Here is a 16,064-nt window from a genome sequence, read left to right as displayed (position 1 = left end):
AATATATGAAAGTTGATAATGAATAAAGCACCATGGATTTAGATAAAAGCAAGCTAATGTAATATACCGCTGTTTTACTGTAAATGGCAAATGTATACAGTGACTCAAACTTACCAAGCACACAAAGGTTCCACAGCTATCCTCATGAGGACCTTGCATAGAGGACCATTCTTTGTGTACAGTTGGGAGATGAAAATATGTTATTTGAACAGACTAGCGCAGTAAAGTGGAAGACAATTAACTGTGCGATGGATAAATATCTTTGCGTTTTAGTCAATTTTGAATCAGTTTGAAGGACATCAGGCACTTGGTCCTTCCAGTTGAATTTAGATGATGGTTTGTTGTTATTATAGTTCTAAAAGCACTCAAATAGAGCTTATTCATCCAGGGTAATTTATTATATCAAATATTTTACAAAATGTATCAATGTGCTTTCATATTAGCAATGAAGGCTCAGTATATTTGTAGAATTGTTGCTGCAAAAAGAGCACTTTGTACTTTTAAAGGTAGCCAACAGTTTGTAATGTGTAACCCCAAGGTGACCAGAGTGTACAACAATGTACTACAATCAGGTGGAAACAGTGCAAAGCAGGACTGCATCATAGTTGGTGCTAGTCTAACACTATATAATGAACAACTCTTATGTGTTTTCCCATTTCATTAAATCTTTTTTTGTTAAGATGTAGAAACAAAATAAACAAAACATCAAGCCAACATTATGAAACATTTCATTTCTTTATCGTGCAAGTTTATGAATTTCTTGGTTGACTTAGATGATATATTTTAATGTAAGACTGACTTGATACAATAAACTATTAGTTCTTAGGATATTGTCATTAGTTAACCCTAACCCTTCTCTGACTGAACTGCTTTCTAGACTTTAACACACTGGGCTAGATGAATCTGACCTCCTGCTGGACCAAGCAGAGATAAGCACCATCGACCTGAACAAGTATGAGCTGTGCATGAAGCCTCTCTTCCAACTCCTCTCCTGTGATTCCTTCAAGGACAACAAGCTGTCTAACAACGAGTGGTGTTACTGCTGCAAAAACCTGGGAGTGAGGGAGGGGGGAGAGTTTTCTAGAGCCTGATGGAGTCTGACAGAGACAATGAGGCAGTTGTTGAGGATTAAAAGATGCATCGGTGAAAGTGAATTGGACATGTTGGAGCGGAAAATTTAACTTGCACTCATTTTCGGTAACCAAAAAAGTGTCCAGAAATAGGACATAGTTGCAGTGGACATTCTCTGCAGGAGGTTAAGAGACAGTGATGGAAATGTAGGTGGTTGTACTGCCTCCTGCAGCCTGATGCAGAGAGAGTGATGGGAAAATAGAACAAAGTGCAACATGGACAGAGGAGAGAGACCGTGATAATGGAACAGAATTGCTAACTATTTGTGGGGAAACAGTAAATTAGGGAGAATCATTGTAAAATAAAGAAAAGTGTATCGTATGTGTTTGTTACAACAGGATCATGTTCTTGCGTGTTTGTAGGACTGACCTGCAAAGTAGTATCGGAGGACACTACTGACAGCTGCCAGTCACTCGTCTGTATCCAAGGACAACATGGCCACCCACAATAAAATGATCACACTGTATATTTCATGTTCGTATTTCTAAGATTAAAATGACGACATGGAGAAAGTAGTTCTGGAGGAGCTGTCTTATGTATTAACAGCCAGAAAACAAAGCCATTATAAACATTAGGGGATGAAAATATTTAAAATGATAAAATATCAAGATTAGAAGTTAATGTTTGCCTAAATGTCTCTGGAGTGAGCCATGTGCACCTCTAACTTTCAACCCAGTCAGATACTGCTGTCTTTTTCTCCACCTCTCAACCCTGCTGAAAGATGCAGAATTAACTTTCTCTTCCCTGTCACTTTTTTCTCCATGTGCAATTTATTTGTCAATTTATTCTCCCTCTCCCTGTCTTTGCCTCCTGTCTTTGTCACTGTGTCGTGGCCGGATCCTCTGGTCTCAGTCAGTGAGGCCAGAAATAAAGGTTTAGCTACCACTCGCAGGGTAATAAATATTTAATATTTCCTTGAGGAAGGCCAAATTCTGTCCGTTTTTCTTTTGTATTTCACAAATAGGCTCCTTGTAAGGTTTTGCGGGTTTAACGGTTTGTTGTATTGGGGACCTTGAATGGTAGAGAACTGCAAATAAACATAATATTTCAGCGTATGTGTTTTTTATTTTAATGTTCCAATTAAAAGTAGAACAACAATTTATCTTGGCAAAAATAATGAATGAAATCTTATGTCCAAGCTGATATAATGAATTCAAAATGTGATGTTATGTTTGATGTGTGATGGCTCCTGTACTCACTGTCGCTTGAGCTCTTCGTCTCCCCATTCAACCACTGTGAACATATTTGTCAGTCGTGTTTTTCATCATATTGAAATTCTAAAGAAGTGGTGCTTGGTTTTTCTGTGGCAGTTCCACAATGTTTGTCTGAATACATTTAATTCATCTTGTTCAATTCTGTCTGTTCAGTGTCCTCACTTCAGCAACAGCAGCCCACATGTGCCATAACTCACATGTTGGTATGGACTAGTTCTCTCACTCTCACACACACACACACAGGTAGGTTGCATATATTGACTCCAGCTGCAATTTCAAAAGTGTTTTAAGATTATAGCCCACACAATTATTCATTTATTCTGGCGTGAATGTGAGTAATGCATTTAGGGGAGTTTTGTTCAAATGATTTCATTCTGAGACATTTGCATATCGCCCAAATGGCATCAACTTTTGATTATTCCCATCATCATCCTTCAAAGTGAGCTTGTCATGCTTTTGTCTTCATTTAATATGCAGTACTAAATCCATTGAAAGGATGATGCAGTTTCTGTAGTCAATTTGATTAATGCTGCTTAAAGAAAATCCATTTTCCACCATCTTTCTACCCTGCTTCATCCTGCTTTTCTCATCTTACTACCGCTATCAGTCCATCTGTGAGGTTGTCATGGTGGTGGCTCGGATATGATGATTTCAGACTAGTTTGAAGCTGTACTGCATGAGTGATGGCATGGATAACTGCACGGACTGGACTCACTGGTATGAAAACTTGATCTTTCCTGGGGAGTGACAACCAAGACCTCTTCTTCTCGAATGCTCAGAGATACTTCAGCCGTAAGCAAATTGTCGCGCTTTCCTGGTGTAGATTCATCTCATACCAATTCCCTCCTTCTTCTATCTTTCATTACTTGCGAGCTAAAGAAGCAGTGAATATGCAGGTGTCAGCCACCGATGGAACAGATGTTTCAGAACAGCTGCATTTAGCACATTTTTTGCATAGACAAATATTGTGTTTTCTTCTACAAATGTTTACATGTAGACCGCTTTCCATTATAGGAAAAAAATATAACCAGGCCCTGGTAATGCTGTGAGATTGATGGGAGCATATGGTATTTTCTCCTTGGGAAGTGATGGGTGGCATCCAGGTTTTATCAGCTGGATGTGTCGACTGGAACACAGCACTATCCTCCAGGCTAACAGCAAGAGCTAACACATTGTTTGCTCAAGCAATTCTGCTCTGCTTTTCTTTCAATATCTATTAGTCAACAAATATTACAGAAACTGAGAATAAGGCAGAAAAAGAGTCGAACCTACGCTGCAAAATACCCATAAGTCCTTTCTCCCTGAGGTGTGAAAGACAATTGGATTATGCCCACGGTCAGTGAGTTGTGTAGGCAGGCCAGCTGGTCCACATTACCTTTGGGTTTAACCCCTTTCCAATGCATCATTAAGATTGACTATGTGTCCTGGCCTCTAAATGGAGGTTATTGGTCTTAATACACTGCGCTGATAAACTCCTAATAGCCTGCACTGTGTGCACATGAAGCATGTCTCACCCCCACCTCATAAAACCTCATTTATATTTATGACAACCTTGACTCTCCATTCCTGATTAATCCACTTAATATTAGGACACAGATCCGTAAATCTCCCCATGCCTCTGTGGAGAGCAGTAAGAGAACCAGGGATGTGACGAGCATGTCAACACAGATTTTCACCGAGAAACATACACTCGCACCCAAAACCTCCCAAATCTTTGCACTTGTCCCAGAACCAAAAAAACCCACAGTTGTGCAGGAGCCGACTGCCAGACACCAAGAGATGCACATTCTCATCTCTGTACAGCACATCCTAAGAAGATTGGTTTGAGTCACATGCGAGCTATTGAAGTGCTGATGATTATGATCCTCTCTTTCACTAGGAAGGACAGAGAAAGAGAGGCTGTGAGACAGACACATACAGAGACACAGATTAGCCAGTCAGCAGAGAATAACTGCTGCTTAATTCCCTCTGAGGAGTTCAGAGGTGTCCTCCTCTGTGTTGAGAGCTGCACTGCACAAACGGAGGAGCAAATGAAGTTTTCATGGGAGGAGAAGCATCAAAGCTTTAACACGTCCATGACAGCGAGGTTACAAGAGTCACGGAAACACGTGTCACGATGCTTTTGATTTGTTTTATGTTTAAAGCGTTTATAATCATTCGTGTCTGACTAACTTTTACAGGTCAGGGATGTTAGTCCTCTCTGATATGCAGCCAAGTTGAACAAACTCTGTGATAATGTGCTTATTATGTAACTGTAACCCCATTTTTTTTTTCTACCAGGGACTGAATGGATGTATCCTCACTCCCTCTGTCTTTGTACCCCACTCACATTTTCTTAGTGATGACAAGCAAGGCTGTGTCCTTGAATACCCCTGAGAGTCCCTCCTCCCACCCTAACTCACCCACAACTCTATTTAAGCAGATGGCTACAGATGGGAAAATGGGGCCCCTTGAACCTGGTGGCATCTGTTTTGAGTCACGCACTCCATAACTCTCCCATACGCATGTACACTCAGACTATTAGTCACTCCTGCTATGACATCATGACACGGTTACTGAAGGTTGGTGTTGATACAATGCAGAGCAAAGTGTGACATTCAGGAGCGAGATGACTGCTCTGAATTGCATAGCAAATGAATTTTAATTGATCAAGTTGAGTGTCTCTATGCCATAACTCACCCATCACACTGCAGGGAACTGTGCTGTTAAGTTATACCTGCTGCAGAAATATTCACCCAGTTACATTATTAAAGCCAAATAGAGTGCCTCTCTGATCGAATTCAACATGGACTTTTTGGTTGTTTTGAGGAGACAATGCGGAAATTAAAGCATTTGAGCCCTCACTTACTTTATAATTTAGATATTAAAGTTTTGAAAGTGTAAAAACTGTTGACAATTTGTATTTGTCTGTCAAATTGTACAAAATACATTTAAATGAATTGGTATTTATTCCAGAGAAAGGTATGAGGCAAAATGTAAAAGTCAGCAGCACCTAACATTGTAATTGTAGCACTGAAGGAGTAAAAGTTCTGAGTATGTAAGTATATGTGTATTGTTACTTGCTGATAACGACACAATCATGATCTGTGAGCTGTTGAATCATTATTTTAAATGGTGGAGGCCACCAAAAGTATGTATCTATTATGTATTGAAAAGAAAACAGTATGTTTTGTAACATAATTTGAGGCTCTTTAAGAAGAGATTACAAACGAAAATGAAGATTTATTTTGCAATTTTCTTTCATTTTGCTAAAATCCTGTGGCTTAAAGAGCCTGTCAACATTCTCTGCTTCTCTGAATGCTTGTGCGTTGACAACCAGGTGAAATGAAGCACTGGCCAGAACAGCTCCCATCCACTGCGAAGCATGCTCCATCCATTTCCAAGTGACAGATCATTACAGCTCTGATGCTCGACCGATGGTGATGAATTGGCACAGATACCGATGCTTGACAATTTTGGAGGCAGTTCATTGCACAAACTGCTATATCACTTTTTCTCCATGATGTAGCCGTCCTGAGTGTGCCAGATAATGACAGAAACTACACCCACCTCCTCCCACGCCCACACAGTTCACCAGAGATGGTTAATACCACAGGGATGATCACGCTTGTTGCTTCATGCACAAACAGATGTTTATTCTGACAGAAACAATCACCATTCACTGAAGACACTGACTAATATCCAGCAAAGCCAATAAAGCATGCTGCAATTAATATGACAAATACACAGCAAGACCTGACTTCTTAGTGTCCCACAGAGCTATACAACAAAAAAACAAAAAACAATGCCTCTCTGGGGATATGATGCTCCTGTTAGATGAGAGTTTGTGGAAGTCTTTCATTTTTGAACTAACCAATGCTGTCATCTAGTGGTTTACATCTGTAAAGGCTTCAGTATTTTTTCACTGACAAACTAAATGCCACATTTATGTTTGACATTTTTCCCTCTGATTTAGGCCCCTACTGCTACACCCACTGGTGAACATACTCTGAAAATAAACCATAAACATACACAAAGTACTTTGGGAAAAGCTCAATATGTTTTTTTATTGAAAAAAGAATGTTGGGAGATCTTTAAATTATCTTTTAAACAGGTGTCAGTGGAGAAACATCATGGTGCATTTGATTTGCAGGGGAATTGCACAATTATCACAAATGCTGCAAGTGTTGAACATATCATTTAATGTAGACATTAATAAATACGATTAAGCTGATGTAATCTCAACATATTAAATTAACAGTAACATTTTATCTACAAATATTTTTAGGTGGTTTTAATGTGAGCATAAATAATGTGAGTATAAAGTGTGCACTATGTATTTTCTCTTCTTTCAAATATTTTCAAAAGAACAAAATGTATAAAAGTCAAGGGAAGAACAATTCCAAAATATAATATTTCATTAAATGTGACCCACTTCATCTACAAAAGGCTTTGCTTGTTGTATTACAGTGATCTATAACCTTAAATAAGGGCCACGCTATACTTACACTCCAATCTTGGCCTCACCCAGTGTCTCACCCAATAATTTTCATGTGCATCATCAGCCTCAACAACAGACGGCGGCCAGATTACTGAGCTGCCTGGTTTAAAACATGCTGCTAGGTTTTTTTTCCCCTTCTATACCACCAGCCACACTAATTGCACAGCTGGCCTTTCAAATGGCCCACTCAGCAGTCTTGAAAGCCACATTGTCCCAGAACTCATACACTGAACAGATGATTGGACCCTGCTGACTTGGATTTACAGAGAAAATGTCTCATATGTGTAACATTCAAGATATCTGTTGTGTTATAAAATGCCGCAGTTAAAGTTGAAATTTGGTACAGGAAACTCAAGAAGAAAATTAGTTTTCCCCCTCTGTTCTTTCTTTCCTATATGTCAGCAACAACCTGAAAAAACATCCGTAAAAGACAGAGACCATCTCTGCCAGTAGCATTAAAGGGATAGCTCACCCGGAAATTCACTCATTATCTACTCACCACTATACCGATGGAGGGGTGGGTGAAGTGTTTGAGTCCACAAAACACTTTTGGAGGGTCAGGGGTAGGTCAAAGTAGCTGGTGACTCCTTCAAATGTAAAAAAAAAAAAAAAACTGAAAAAAAGATAAAATGTCTCCATACTGCTCCTGTGGTGTCATCCAAGAGTCAGTAAACCCCAACATTATAATTTGAATAATAATAAATAATTGATACTATGTTTTATCCTAAAAGTCTGCTGTTATCCATTATCCGTGCAGGGATCACAGAGGGCATTATGGCTTAAAACATGGTGTAAATAGACGCTGTTTCAATTAAATTTGTTGAAATGTTGAAACTCAAAAAGTGTTTTGTGGACTCAGACACTTCACCCAAGCCTCCATCGGCACAGTGGTGAGTAGATGAGTGAATTTTCAACAGACACTAGCTCATCCATCTGACCCCATTAGTTCATCTAGTTTCTGAAGGTAGGCTGTATGTGTCTCCCAATGGACATTGTTTAAACCCAGTGAGAGTTGTTGTTGTGTTTTGTTTCACATAAATAAACTCATCGGACAGATTGTGCTGAGGGAAACAAACCAATTTAATTAGGAGTGAGTTGAAACATGATGAACCATGTCGACGTGAACGAGAGGCAATATGTGTAGTTCTGTAATTTTCAGAAAGATAAACCCAAAGGTTGATGTCATAATGTTCTGGTGGATGTGTGTAATCATCCTCGAAATCACATCCAGGACCTGAAATTAAATGTTTTGGGGGGAAATGTGTGTAAAAGGGTGACAGCAGCTGATGTGAGTGGAATTTATATAGCGAGCATGTTTTAAAAGTGGCCAGCAGATGTCACTGTTCTCACTAAATAGTACAGCTTTACAAAATAAGTAATTACGAGGCAACATGTGAAAAGCTCGACATCAAACATCAAGAGAATGATTTAGTATCGACGTAAAAACTTCAACGGGACCAATTTAAAAAATCTAAGTTTTGCTGAATCTAGTACTTCAACTGGAGCCAGATCGTCTTCTCACCAACTACAAGTCCCACAATGCACAGTTGCAGACGCCCGCCCGGCCTCGACGATGTTTCGTCGCTTCTGTCCAATGGCTGTTCAGATTATTTTGATTGCCACGCCACCCGAGAGATCTCATTGGTCTCCATGTGGTTTCCAGGAAGTGAACGCCACGGTTCTAACCACCTCCCACATGTGCGGCCCCGTCGTTAGCACCACGCGCGGCGTGTGGAGGAGAGAGGAACCGGTCGGGAAGGCAACGTCACTCCTCGGACCACCGACCCGACGTAGCGCAGCAGACTGAGAGCGGAGCGGCGTTGTCCGAGGCAGGTAACGTACCGGCTCCATTTCTACCGCTGGCCGAAAATCTGACAGCTGGTTTCCATGTGTTTTCCAAGAGATCGGGGGGGAAAGTAGGTCGTATTAGATAAGAACAGGGTGGACGCTAGGGCCTGGCAGACTGTAGGCCTGTTATTCTCCACGCACTGTACTGACAGAGAGAGGCCGGGTAGGGTCTTTCCCTCACGGTCAGTCCAGCTGCCCGCTCTGGTCAGGTGCCTTAACGGACGCCGCGCCGCTAGTTTGGAGAGGTACTCACCCACCGAGTCGGCACGAATGATCCATCTGCCCACTGGGACCGTCAGTCTGGTTCCCGGTCGGTTCAACGCATGTGTTTTACTCTTCTTTTTCGCGTCTTTTCAGGTGCTGAAGCGACTACAGCAGAAAGATGGCGGACGACCCCAGCGCGGCGGACAGGAACGTGGAGATATGGAAAATCAAGAAGCTGATCAAAAGTTTGGAAGCTGCCCGCGGGTAAGTGATCGATTTAATGTGCGGGTCGATACCGTGGCCCGGTTATTGGCACCGGGCTCTTTGGCTTCGGCTGATGGTGTGAAAGTGGACCGCCGCAACAGCTGGAGATCGGATAAGTGCGGCCGAGTTTGGGAGTGGTTAGCTTAGCTTAGCGTGGGTAACTTAGCTTGCTAAATGCTAGCCGCTAACTGCTGGCGCATTTGGTCTCGTCTGGAGGTCGGGAAGACAGTTTAAATGTGGAGGAATGTGTGTTTTGAGCCGCCTGTGGTTGTGTGCTGTCGGTGACAACGCGGGCTTTGTCGCCTCGAGTCTCAACAAAGAGTGGAAAGCTAGCAACGGTAGCGTTAGCTGTGTTGCTAATGAGACCCGTTATTAGACGTCATCTCTGGAAAGAGGCCGCCATCGGTGCCTGTATCGAGAAAGCACGTTGACGGTGAAAGCTAGGCCGGCTAGCTTACAGCTTCCACATGCTTCAGACGTGTATCACGACTGTGAATGGCGTATGCGCGACAATTTTACACGTAGATTAGACGTCAAATCTTCTCACTACCCTGAAGACAATGTGAGTTAGTTGCCTCATGGCAGTCGGGCTACTCGGCGTTACATTAAAGTTTGGTGGCTAAATTGTGGTCAGGTGAAAAGAAACCGGGATCAGTTGTTTGCCGGTAGGGACACTGTGGCCTTGCTGAATAATCAGACACGACATGTGAGATGTGGGAGCTGCTACACCGGCTCCTAGCGTGCCTTCTAGTGTTTAGCAGAATTTGCTGTCCTCCACTGCCTGCCATGTTACACACACTTTGCCCTATATTCATCCAGCTGCTGCTACCTGCGCCGGTGACTGTGTGTGTGTGTGTGTTATAGGTCAGCCAGCACTGGCATGCTTTGCTTTCATGACAAGAATTGAATGGAGGACAACAATGTGTAGCAGCAGAACTGTAACTCAGTCCTTGGCTTCAAGGGCAGATATTGTAAACTGTGTGACTGAAAACTCACCCTCAACTGTTCAGAACTTTTCAAGGTGATATCTGCCATGGGGAAGTTGTGTGTTTACAAAATCATGAGAGGAAGAGGGGGCATTATCTGAATGATGATGAAGTGACAGGTCCAAGTTGCAGTTCCAATTAGTTGAAGTTGTGTATTGTTGGCATTGATAATTATGTTACTGTTGTGTTAGGCTAGTCACATGAGTGAGTATTGTTAGACATTGCATCCCATAGCATATTGTGTGTATGTATGCATGAGTGTTTTTATGTAAACACTAACATGAAATCATCTTTCTCTCTCTCTAGTAATGGCACTAGTATGATCTCGCTCATCATCCCTCCTAAGGACCAGATTTCCAGAGTGGCCAAGATGTTGGCGGATGAGTTTGGCACTGCTTCCAACATCAAGAGCCGAGTCAACAGGCTCTCTGTACTCGGGGCCATCACCTCTGTACAGCAAAGACTAAAACTCTACAACAAGGGTATGTGTCACAAGGCAAACCTAATATAACCTGCTGACTTCTTGTGACATTTTTTTGGTTTTAGACTTAGCTGGACAGAACTGATTCCCACCACAGTGTCTTAGCATAAATTGTATCCTCATGTTCTCAGTGAAGGAGACATAAGTCTGCTCTGGTGTTTATTTAACATTAAAATGTTACCATTTGTAAAGACATATCAATGGCTGAGACAACAGCAGCTAAACAATCACACAGAACAGAAGATTTGATCTGATTTTTGTGCTTGTGTACGTTTAATTCCAGATTTACAAACATGATCAGCTTTTGTTACAGTAGCTCTAGATTGATCTAGAAATCATAAATGTGTTCATGCAACACCTCTCCATCTTGCAAATCTTATATTTATTCCATGGCAAAGACATCAATTGGACATAACCATTCATTACAATGCTATCCCTCCATGTCAAAGTTGCTCCTAAACATCTAGTAAATGAGAGGGTGGTAAATGGTCTGTATTTATGTAGTGCTTTTCTAGTCTTGATGACCACTCAAAGTGCTTTACAGTACAGCTTTTTTTGCTATTCACACACACATTCATACAAGTGCCTCTACTGGCTGCACTTTTAATAGTATTGAACTGGGTTAAGATGTGGCAGTAATAGCATTGAATTACATGCTGTGTCTCAATTTGCATGCTGCCATACTCACTCCTGTTATTTTGAGTGTGCATGTGTCATCACACTGAGGTATGGCAACACAAGTGTAAGAAGATGCACTCACCCTCGTCGTTCACAATCTGGGTGATTTAGTGGAAAGAGAATTATAACTTTGTGAAAACAATGGCAGAGGAAGGAGGACATGTTAAATTTTCTTGTTGCATGACATGGGACACACAAGAAATTTAAATATTCCTTAGTACATCATCTCAGCAAAGCAGTAAGCAGATAATTTGGCAGATGACAATTGTGGTCACACGTTGTGATTGTCATTTACTGTGAATGTGCAATGGCCATGTCAAATTTGGGATAGTTAAACCAGTTAGAATTCACACACTATACCATTGAATACACCCGGTACACCGTGTACTACATGTGAGTGTAGTGTACAGACTGAAGTATCCGATTTGAGCATCAAACACAGCATCAATATAGGTGGCTATAAATATTGAGGAAATGTGTGTCTTACCCAGAGGCACAATAGCGATGCCCACATTATATCATACACCAGAAAAAACCAGGGAGAACTTTGGACATTTTGTCACAGATTGTCTTGGCCCTTTCAGAGCCCCTGCAATGCAACCAACACAATGACATACATGAGTGTCAGTAAGCTTGATGTTTCTCTACAGTGTCTGTCTCCTAACACTCCTCTACATTGTGTGCCACCTCTGGCCTCTTGTTGCATTGTATATGCATCTGTACAAAAACTTGATATTTCTTGAATGTAATCACCTCTCACTTTTCTTTCTAGTGCCCCCCAATGGTTTGGTCGTGTACTGTGGCACCATAGTAACAGAGGAAGGCAAGGAGAAGAAAGTCAATATCGACTTTGAGCCTTTTAAGCCAATCAACACCTCCCTGTACCTCTGTGACAACAAGTTCCATACCGAGGTGAGAGCTATTGTTTGCTTTCTGTGTCTTAAGATGATATCTTTTCTTGTAGAGAAGATTCTTGAGATGGAAAGTTCTGTAATGTAATTCTTCCCTCACTCTCCTAATACAGGCACTGACAGCCTTGCTCTCTGATGACAGCAAGTTTGGCTTCATTGTGATCGACGGTAGTGGGGCACTGTTTGGCACACTACAGGGCAACACCAGAGAGGTGCTGCACAAATTCACTGTGGACCTACCCAAGAAGCACGGTACTAACCCACTATGCTCACACAACACTGAAATCTAGATGTGTTCAGCTACACAAGCAGGGATCTGTAGAGAATTTATTAATATTACTCTGTTTTAGCTTTTACTTTTGCACTCAGCCAAGCAGATTCTAAAAATTTAATCTCTTATCTTTCTTTCAGGCAGAGGAGGACAGTCTGCTCTGCGTTTTGCTCGTCTGAGAATGGAGAAGAGGCATAACTATGTGAGAAAAGTGGCTGAGACGGCTGTCCAGCTCTTTGTGTCCAACGACAAAGTCAATGTGGCAGGAATGGTCTTAGCTGGCTCTGCCGACTTCAAGACTGAACTCAGTCAGTCCGACATGTTTGACCCAGTAAGTCTATGTGTGTGTTCTAACAAGAAAGGGTACAGTGTATTTATTGTGTAATATGTTGTGTAACATTTTATTGACTGGTAATATTGTGTATTTTTCCTGATAGTTACTTAATACATAATACATATGTTTATATGTCTCAATGGTTTAACTTTCATGTGTGTTTGTTTCAATAGAGGTTACAAGCCAAGGTTCTGAAGCTGGTGGACATCTCCTACGGAGGGGAGAATGGTTTTAACCAGGCTATTGAGCTCTCAGCAGAGGTTCTCTCTAATGTCAAGTTCATCCAGGAGAAGAAGCTCATAGGTGAGTCACTGTGCTGATTACTGGTTTTACCAGCAAGAGCTAAAGAAAAACAAAGCTTTTTTTTTTTTACTTGAGATTTTCCTAACTGCTCTCTCTCTCTCTCTATAGGACGGTACTTTGATGAGATCAGTCAGGACACGGGGAAGTACTGTTTCGGTGTGGAGGATACACTCAAAGCCCTGGAAATGGGAGCGGTGGAAATCCTTATAGTGTACGAGAACTTAGACACCATGCGATATATCCTACGCGTGCACGGGGCTGAGAGCAACGGATTGGAGAACGGTACACAAACCATATACAGTACATCTTCCATTGCTGGAAGATTATTTCAAATAATAATTAGGATGACAACATTGTAGAAATGCTGTAGTGTTAATATCCCTCTTTTTTAAATTTTCAGATGAGAAGACCTTGTACTTAACGCCGGAGCAAGAGAAAGACAAGTCTCACTTCACAGACAAAGAGGTATGCTCTGCAAAGAAAAGACAGATCCCTTTAAATGAAGTTAGACCAATTTACGATCATGACACGTGTCTCTGACTTCTGTTGTTTTTCTAGACGGGGCAGGAACATGAGCTGATTGAGAGCATGCCACTACTGGAGTGGTTTGCTAACAACTACAAGAAATTCGGAGCCACGCTGGAGATAGTCACAGACAAAAGCCAGGAAGGGTCCCAGTTCGTCAAGGGCTTTGGAGGCATTGGGGGTGAGCACACAGTTGTTTTACGCCAGGATCTATGACCCTGGATTAGTACATTTATACATCAATTAAAGGGGAAGGAGGATGTGTGCAGCTCAGTGGTTATCTCATTCAAGTTTGTAGAGAGTAGATGTAGTGCCCTTAAACTGGAGAGGTCAGTCTCTATGTCCTTTGTGTCCTCTGTATCTCCCATGCTGAAGAAGTTGTGTGCCAAATATGAAGGGTACCTTAGGACTGCTTGTCAGCTGGTATAATGTAGGAAACAAAGCATCTCAATTATCTAGGTGGCTGATAATTGAGATACTACGTCACAAAAACAGGTTTTTAAGAAATATTTTGTATGTCTCTTAAATTCAAGATTTACTCAAAATTCCTTCCATGCTGATGCCAGCAGCAATCAGAAACCCATAGCCTAGGATATACTGTATGGCTGCAAGAATGTCCCTTGTTAATAATAATTATCAGCTGGGCACTATGATCTATAAATAGGGGAAATAGCTGTTATAAATGCTGAACAGATACCATTTGGGACCAGTTTTGAGAACAAACGGTGAACACACAACCATAGCTATATTTGAATAAAACATTAAGTGTAGCACTCCTGCACTGACAGTGCATTGGCTACTTGTTAAAGCACAACTTGATATGTTTTCTCATAGTAGAGGAGACAGACTGTTCCAGTTTGGTTCTCTTCCCTTCTCGATTCACTTCCCCCTGACTAACTCCTTGAGTTAATTATTGAGTTTGCTTGGTAGGTTTAGAAATGTGGAGGCAAAGTAGAAGCAGCCTGAATTGATAATGTTGCGCTGTATATGCAAATTTATGTTGTCGAATGTGATGAAAGAATTTCACAAGGAATGCCATGTCATCAATAAAGTTTACACTAAGCTCTTCTTTACCAAGTGAGTGATTGTGCATTTGAACTTTTATTTTTAAGAGTATGTTAATCATCTTGCCAACCACTCACTCTAATAACTATACACATTGGTGCCATAATAAATTGACAAATTCAATATATATTTATTATGGTTTCCTGCTACAGGTAAGGCCTATTCATACTGATGAGTTACAACATAGGTATTAGTGTCAGTCATGCAGAACCTTTGTGTTCTGTGAACTGTTGTGATACGGAACATAAAGCAGAACAACTAAGGAATTGTTGATGACCTAAAATGTCAAAAGAATTTATTAGCAGTTCTTTTTACATTTCCTCCTTCTAAAATGTAATACTACGTTGGTTTTGCAACCCGTTAAAAAAAAAAAAGAGAGACAGAATTTCATGAATTCATGCTTTTAACAAAGTAATATTCCCTCCCCCATAGCTAATGAGGGTTAATTTATCCCAATACAAATTCTTCCTTTAATGCTTCCACAATCTAACTAAACATGACATAAGCTGACTGGCCATCATATTACCCCTGCTAATCTATTATCTCTGTGTTCCTCAGGTATCTTGCGGTACAGGGTGGATTTCCAGGGCATGGAGTATCAAGGAGAGGACGATGAGTTCTTTGATTTGGATGACTACTAGGTAGTCGGGGACTGAATTATTGGGAGAAAAAAAACAAAGGAATGAATGAAGAAATAAGGAAAGAAAAATGCCACCTCTCTTGCAGCAAGTGAGAGGTGCGACCGTGTTGACCATATATATGACAGACACACCTTCCAATTAACCTGTTGCATACACAAACTTGCACATACATTTCATCTGTACACAAAACAAAATACATCTTGCAGGCTGAAGAGGAGTGAGAGTTTCTTTCATCCAGAGAGGGAGAAAGCCCTTCCTGAATAAATCCCTGCCTTAGAGTGCTGGTTCCTTCCCCTAGTTGGATTGGACTCGACTCATTTTTGTTCTTTTTTTTTTTCTCTCCTCCCCTCCATTTTGAATGAACACAACAGCAAGTTCCCAGATTCCTCGCTGCCCCTGACCCGGTCTGAAGATGAACTTTGGACTCACTCCTCACATATAGAAAATATATTTTCCCTTCTTGCCTCATCATCTCCCTACCCTCTTTCTCTCTCTCTCTCTCTCTCTCTCTCTCTTCTCCCCTCTATGCTTTCTCTCTCTTTTTTTTTGCATTTCATTTTTTTTACTGGTAACTGCTGCTGTTGTATTTTATGAGAGTGGGGGATTTTTTTTACCTGGGTTTCTGTAGAGAAAGGGGGACAAAGTATTAAATTTGAACTGCTGAAAACCATTTCTACCTCCTCATCTGCTGTGGTCTCAACCCTGTGCTTTTGTCTGTCTGTACCTGG

At 41.2% G+C, this 16,064-nt stretch overlaps 1 protein-coding gene across 3 annotated transcripts; it reads left to right on the top strand.

The window, feature by feature from the left end:
- Nucleotides 1–8,512: 8,512 nt before the first annotated feature.
- Nucleotides 8,513–16,006, top strand: etf1a (eukaryotic translation termination factor 1a). 3 transcript variants are annotated; one of them, XM_020083830.2, is made up of 11 exons: nt 8,513–8,658; nt 9,031–9,141; nt 10,434–10,609; nt 12,059–12,198; nt 12,311–12,449; nt 12,609–12,799; nt 12,976–13,105; nt 13,214–13,387; nt 13,506–13,570; nt 13,664–13,811; nt 15,254–16,006. In XM_020083830.2, exons 2-11 carry the CDS (start codon nt 9,056–9,058, stop codon nt 15,334–15,336), a joined length of 1,332 nt encoding a protein of 443 aa, XP_019939389.1. In that variant the 5' UTR covers nt 8,513–8,658; nt 9,031–9,055; the 3' UTR covers nt 15,337–16,006. The 3 variants fall into 3 exon arrangements, with proteins under 3 accessions (XP_019939389.1, XP_069387232.1, XP_069387231.1); XM_069531131.1 differs by having other exon boundaries at nt 8,515–8,654; XM_069531130.1 differs by having other exon boundaries at nt 8,518–8,918.
- The last annotated feature ends 58 nt before the right edge of the window (nt 16,007–16,064 follow it).

This window comes from Paralichthys olivaceus, chromosome 9, assembly GCF_024713975.1.
Source record: "Paralichthys olivaceus isolate ysfri-2021 chromosome 9, ASM2471397v2, whole genome shotgun sequence".
Classification (NCBI taxonomy): domain Eukaryota; kingdom Metazoa; phylum Chordata; class Actinopteri; order Pleuronectiformes; family Paralichthyidae; genus Paralichthys; species Paralichthys olivaceus.
The sequence above is the reverse complement of the archived record's forward strand: the minus strand, read 5'-3'. Positions and strand labels throughout refer to the sequence as shown.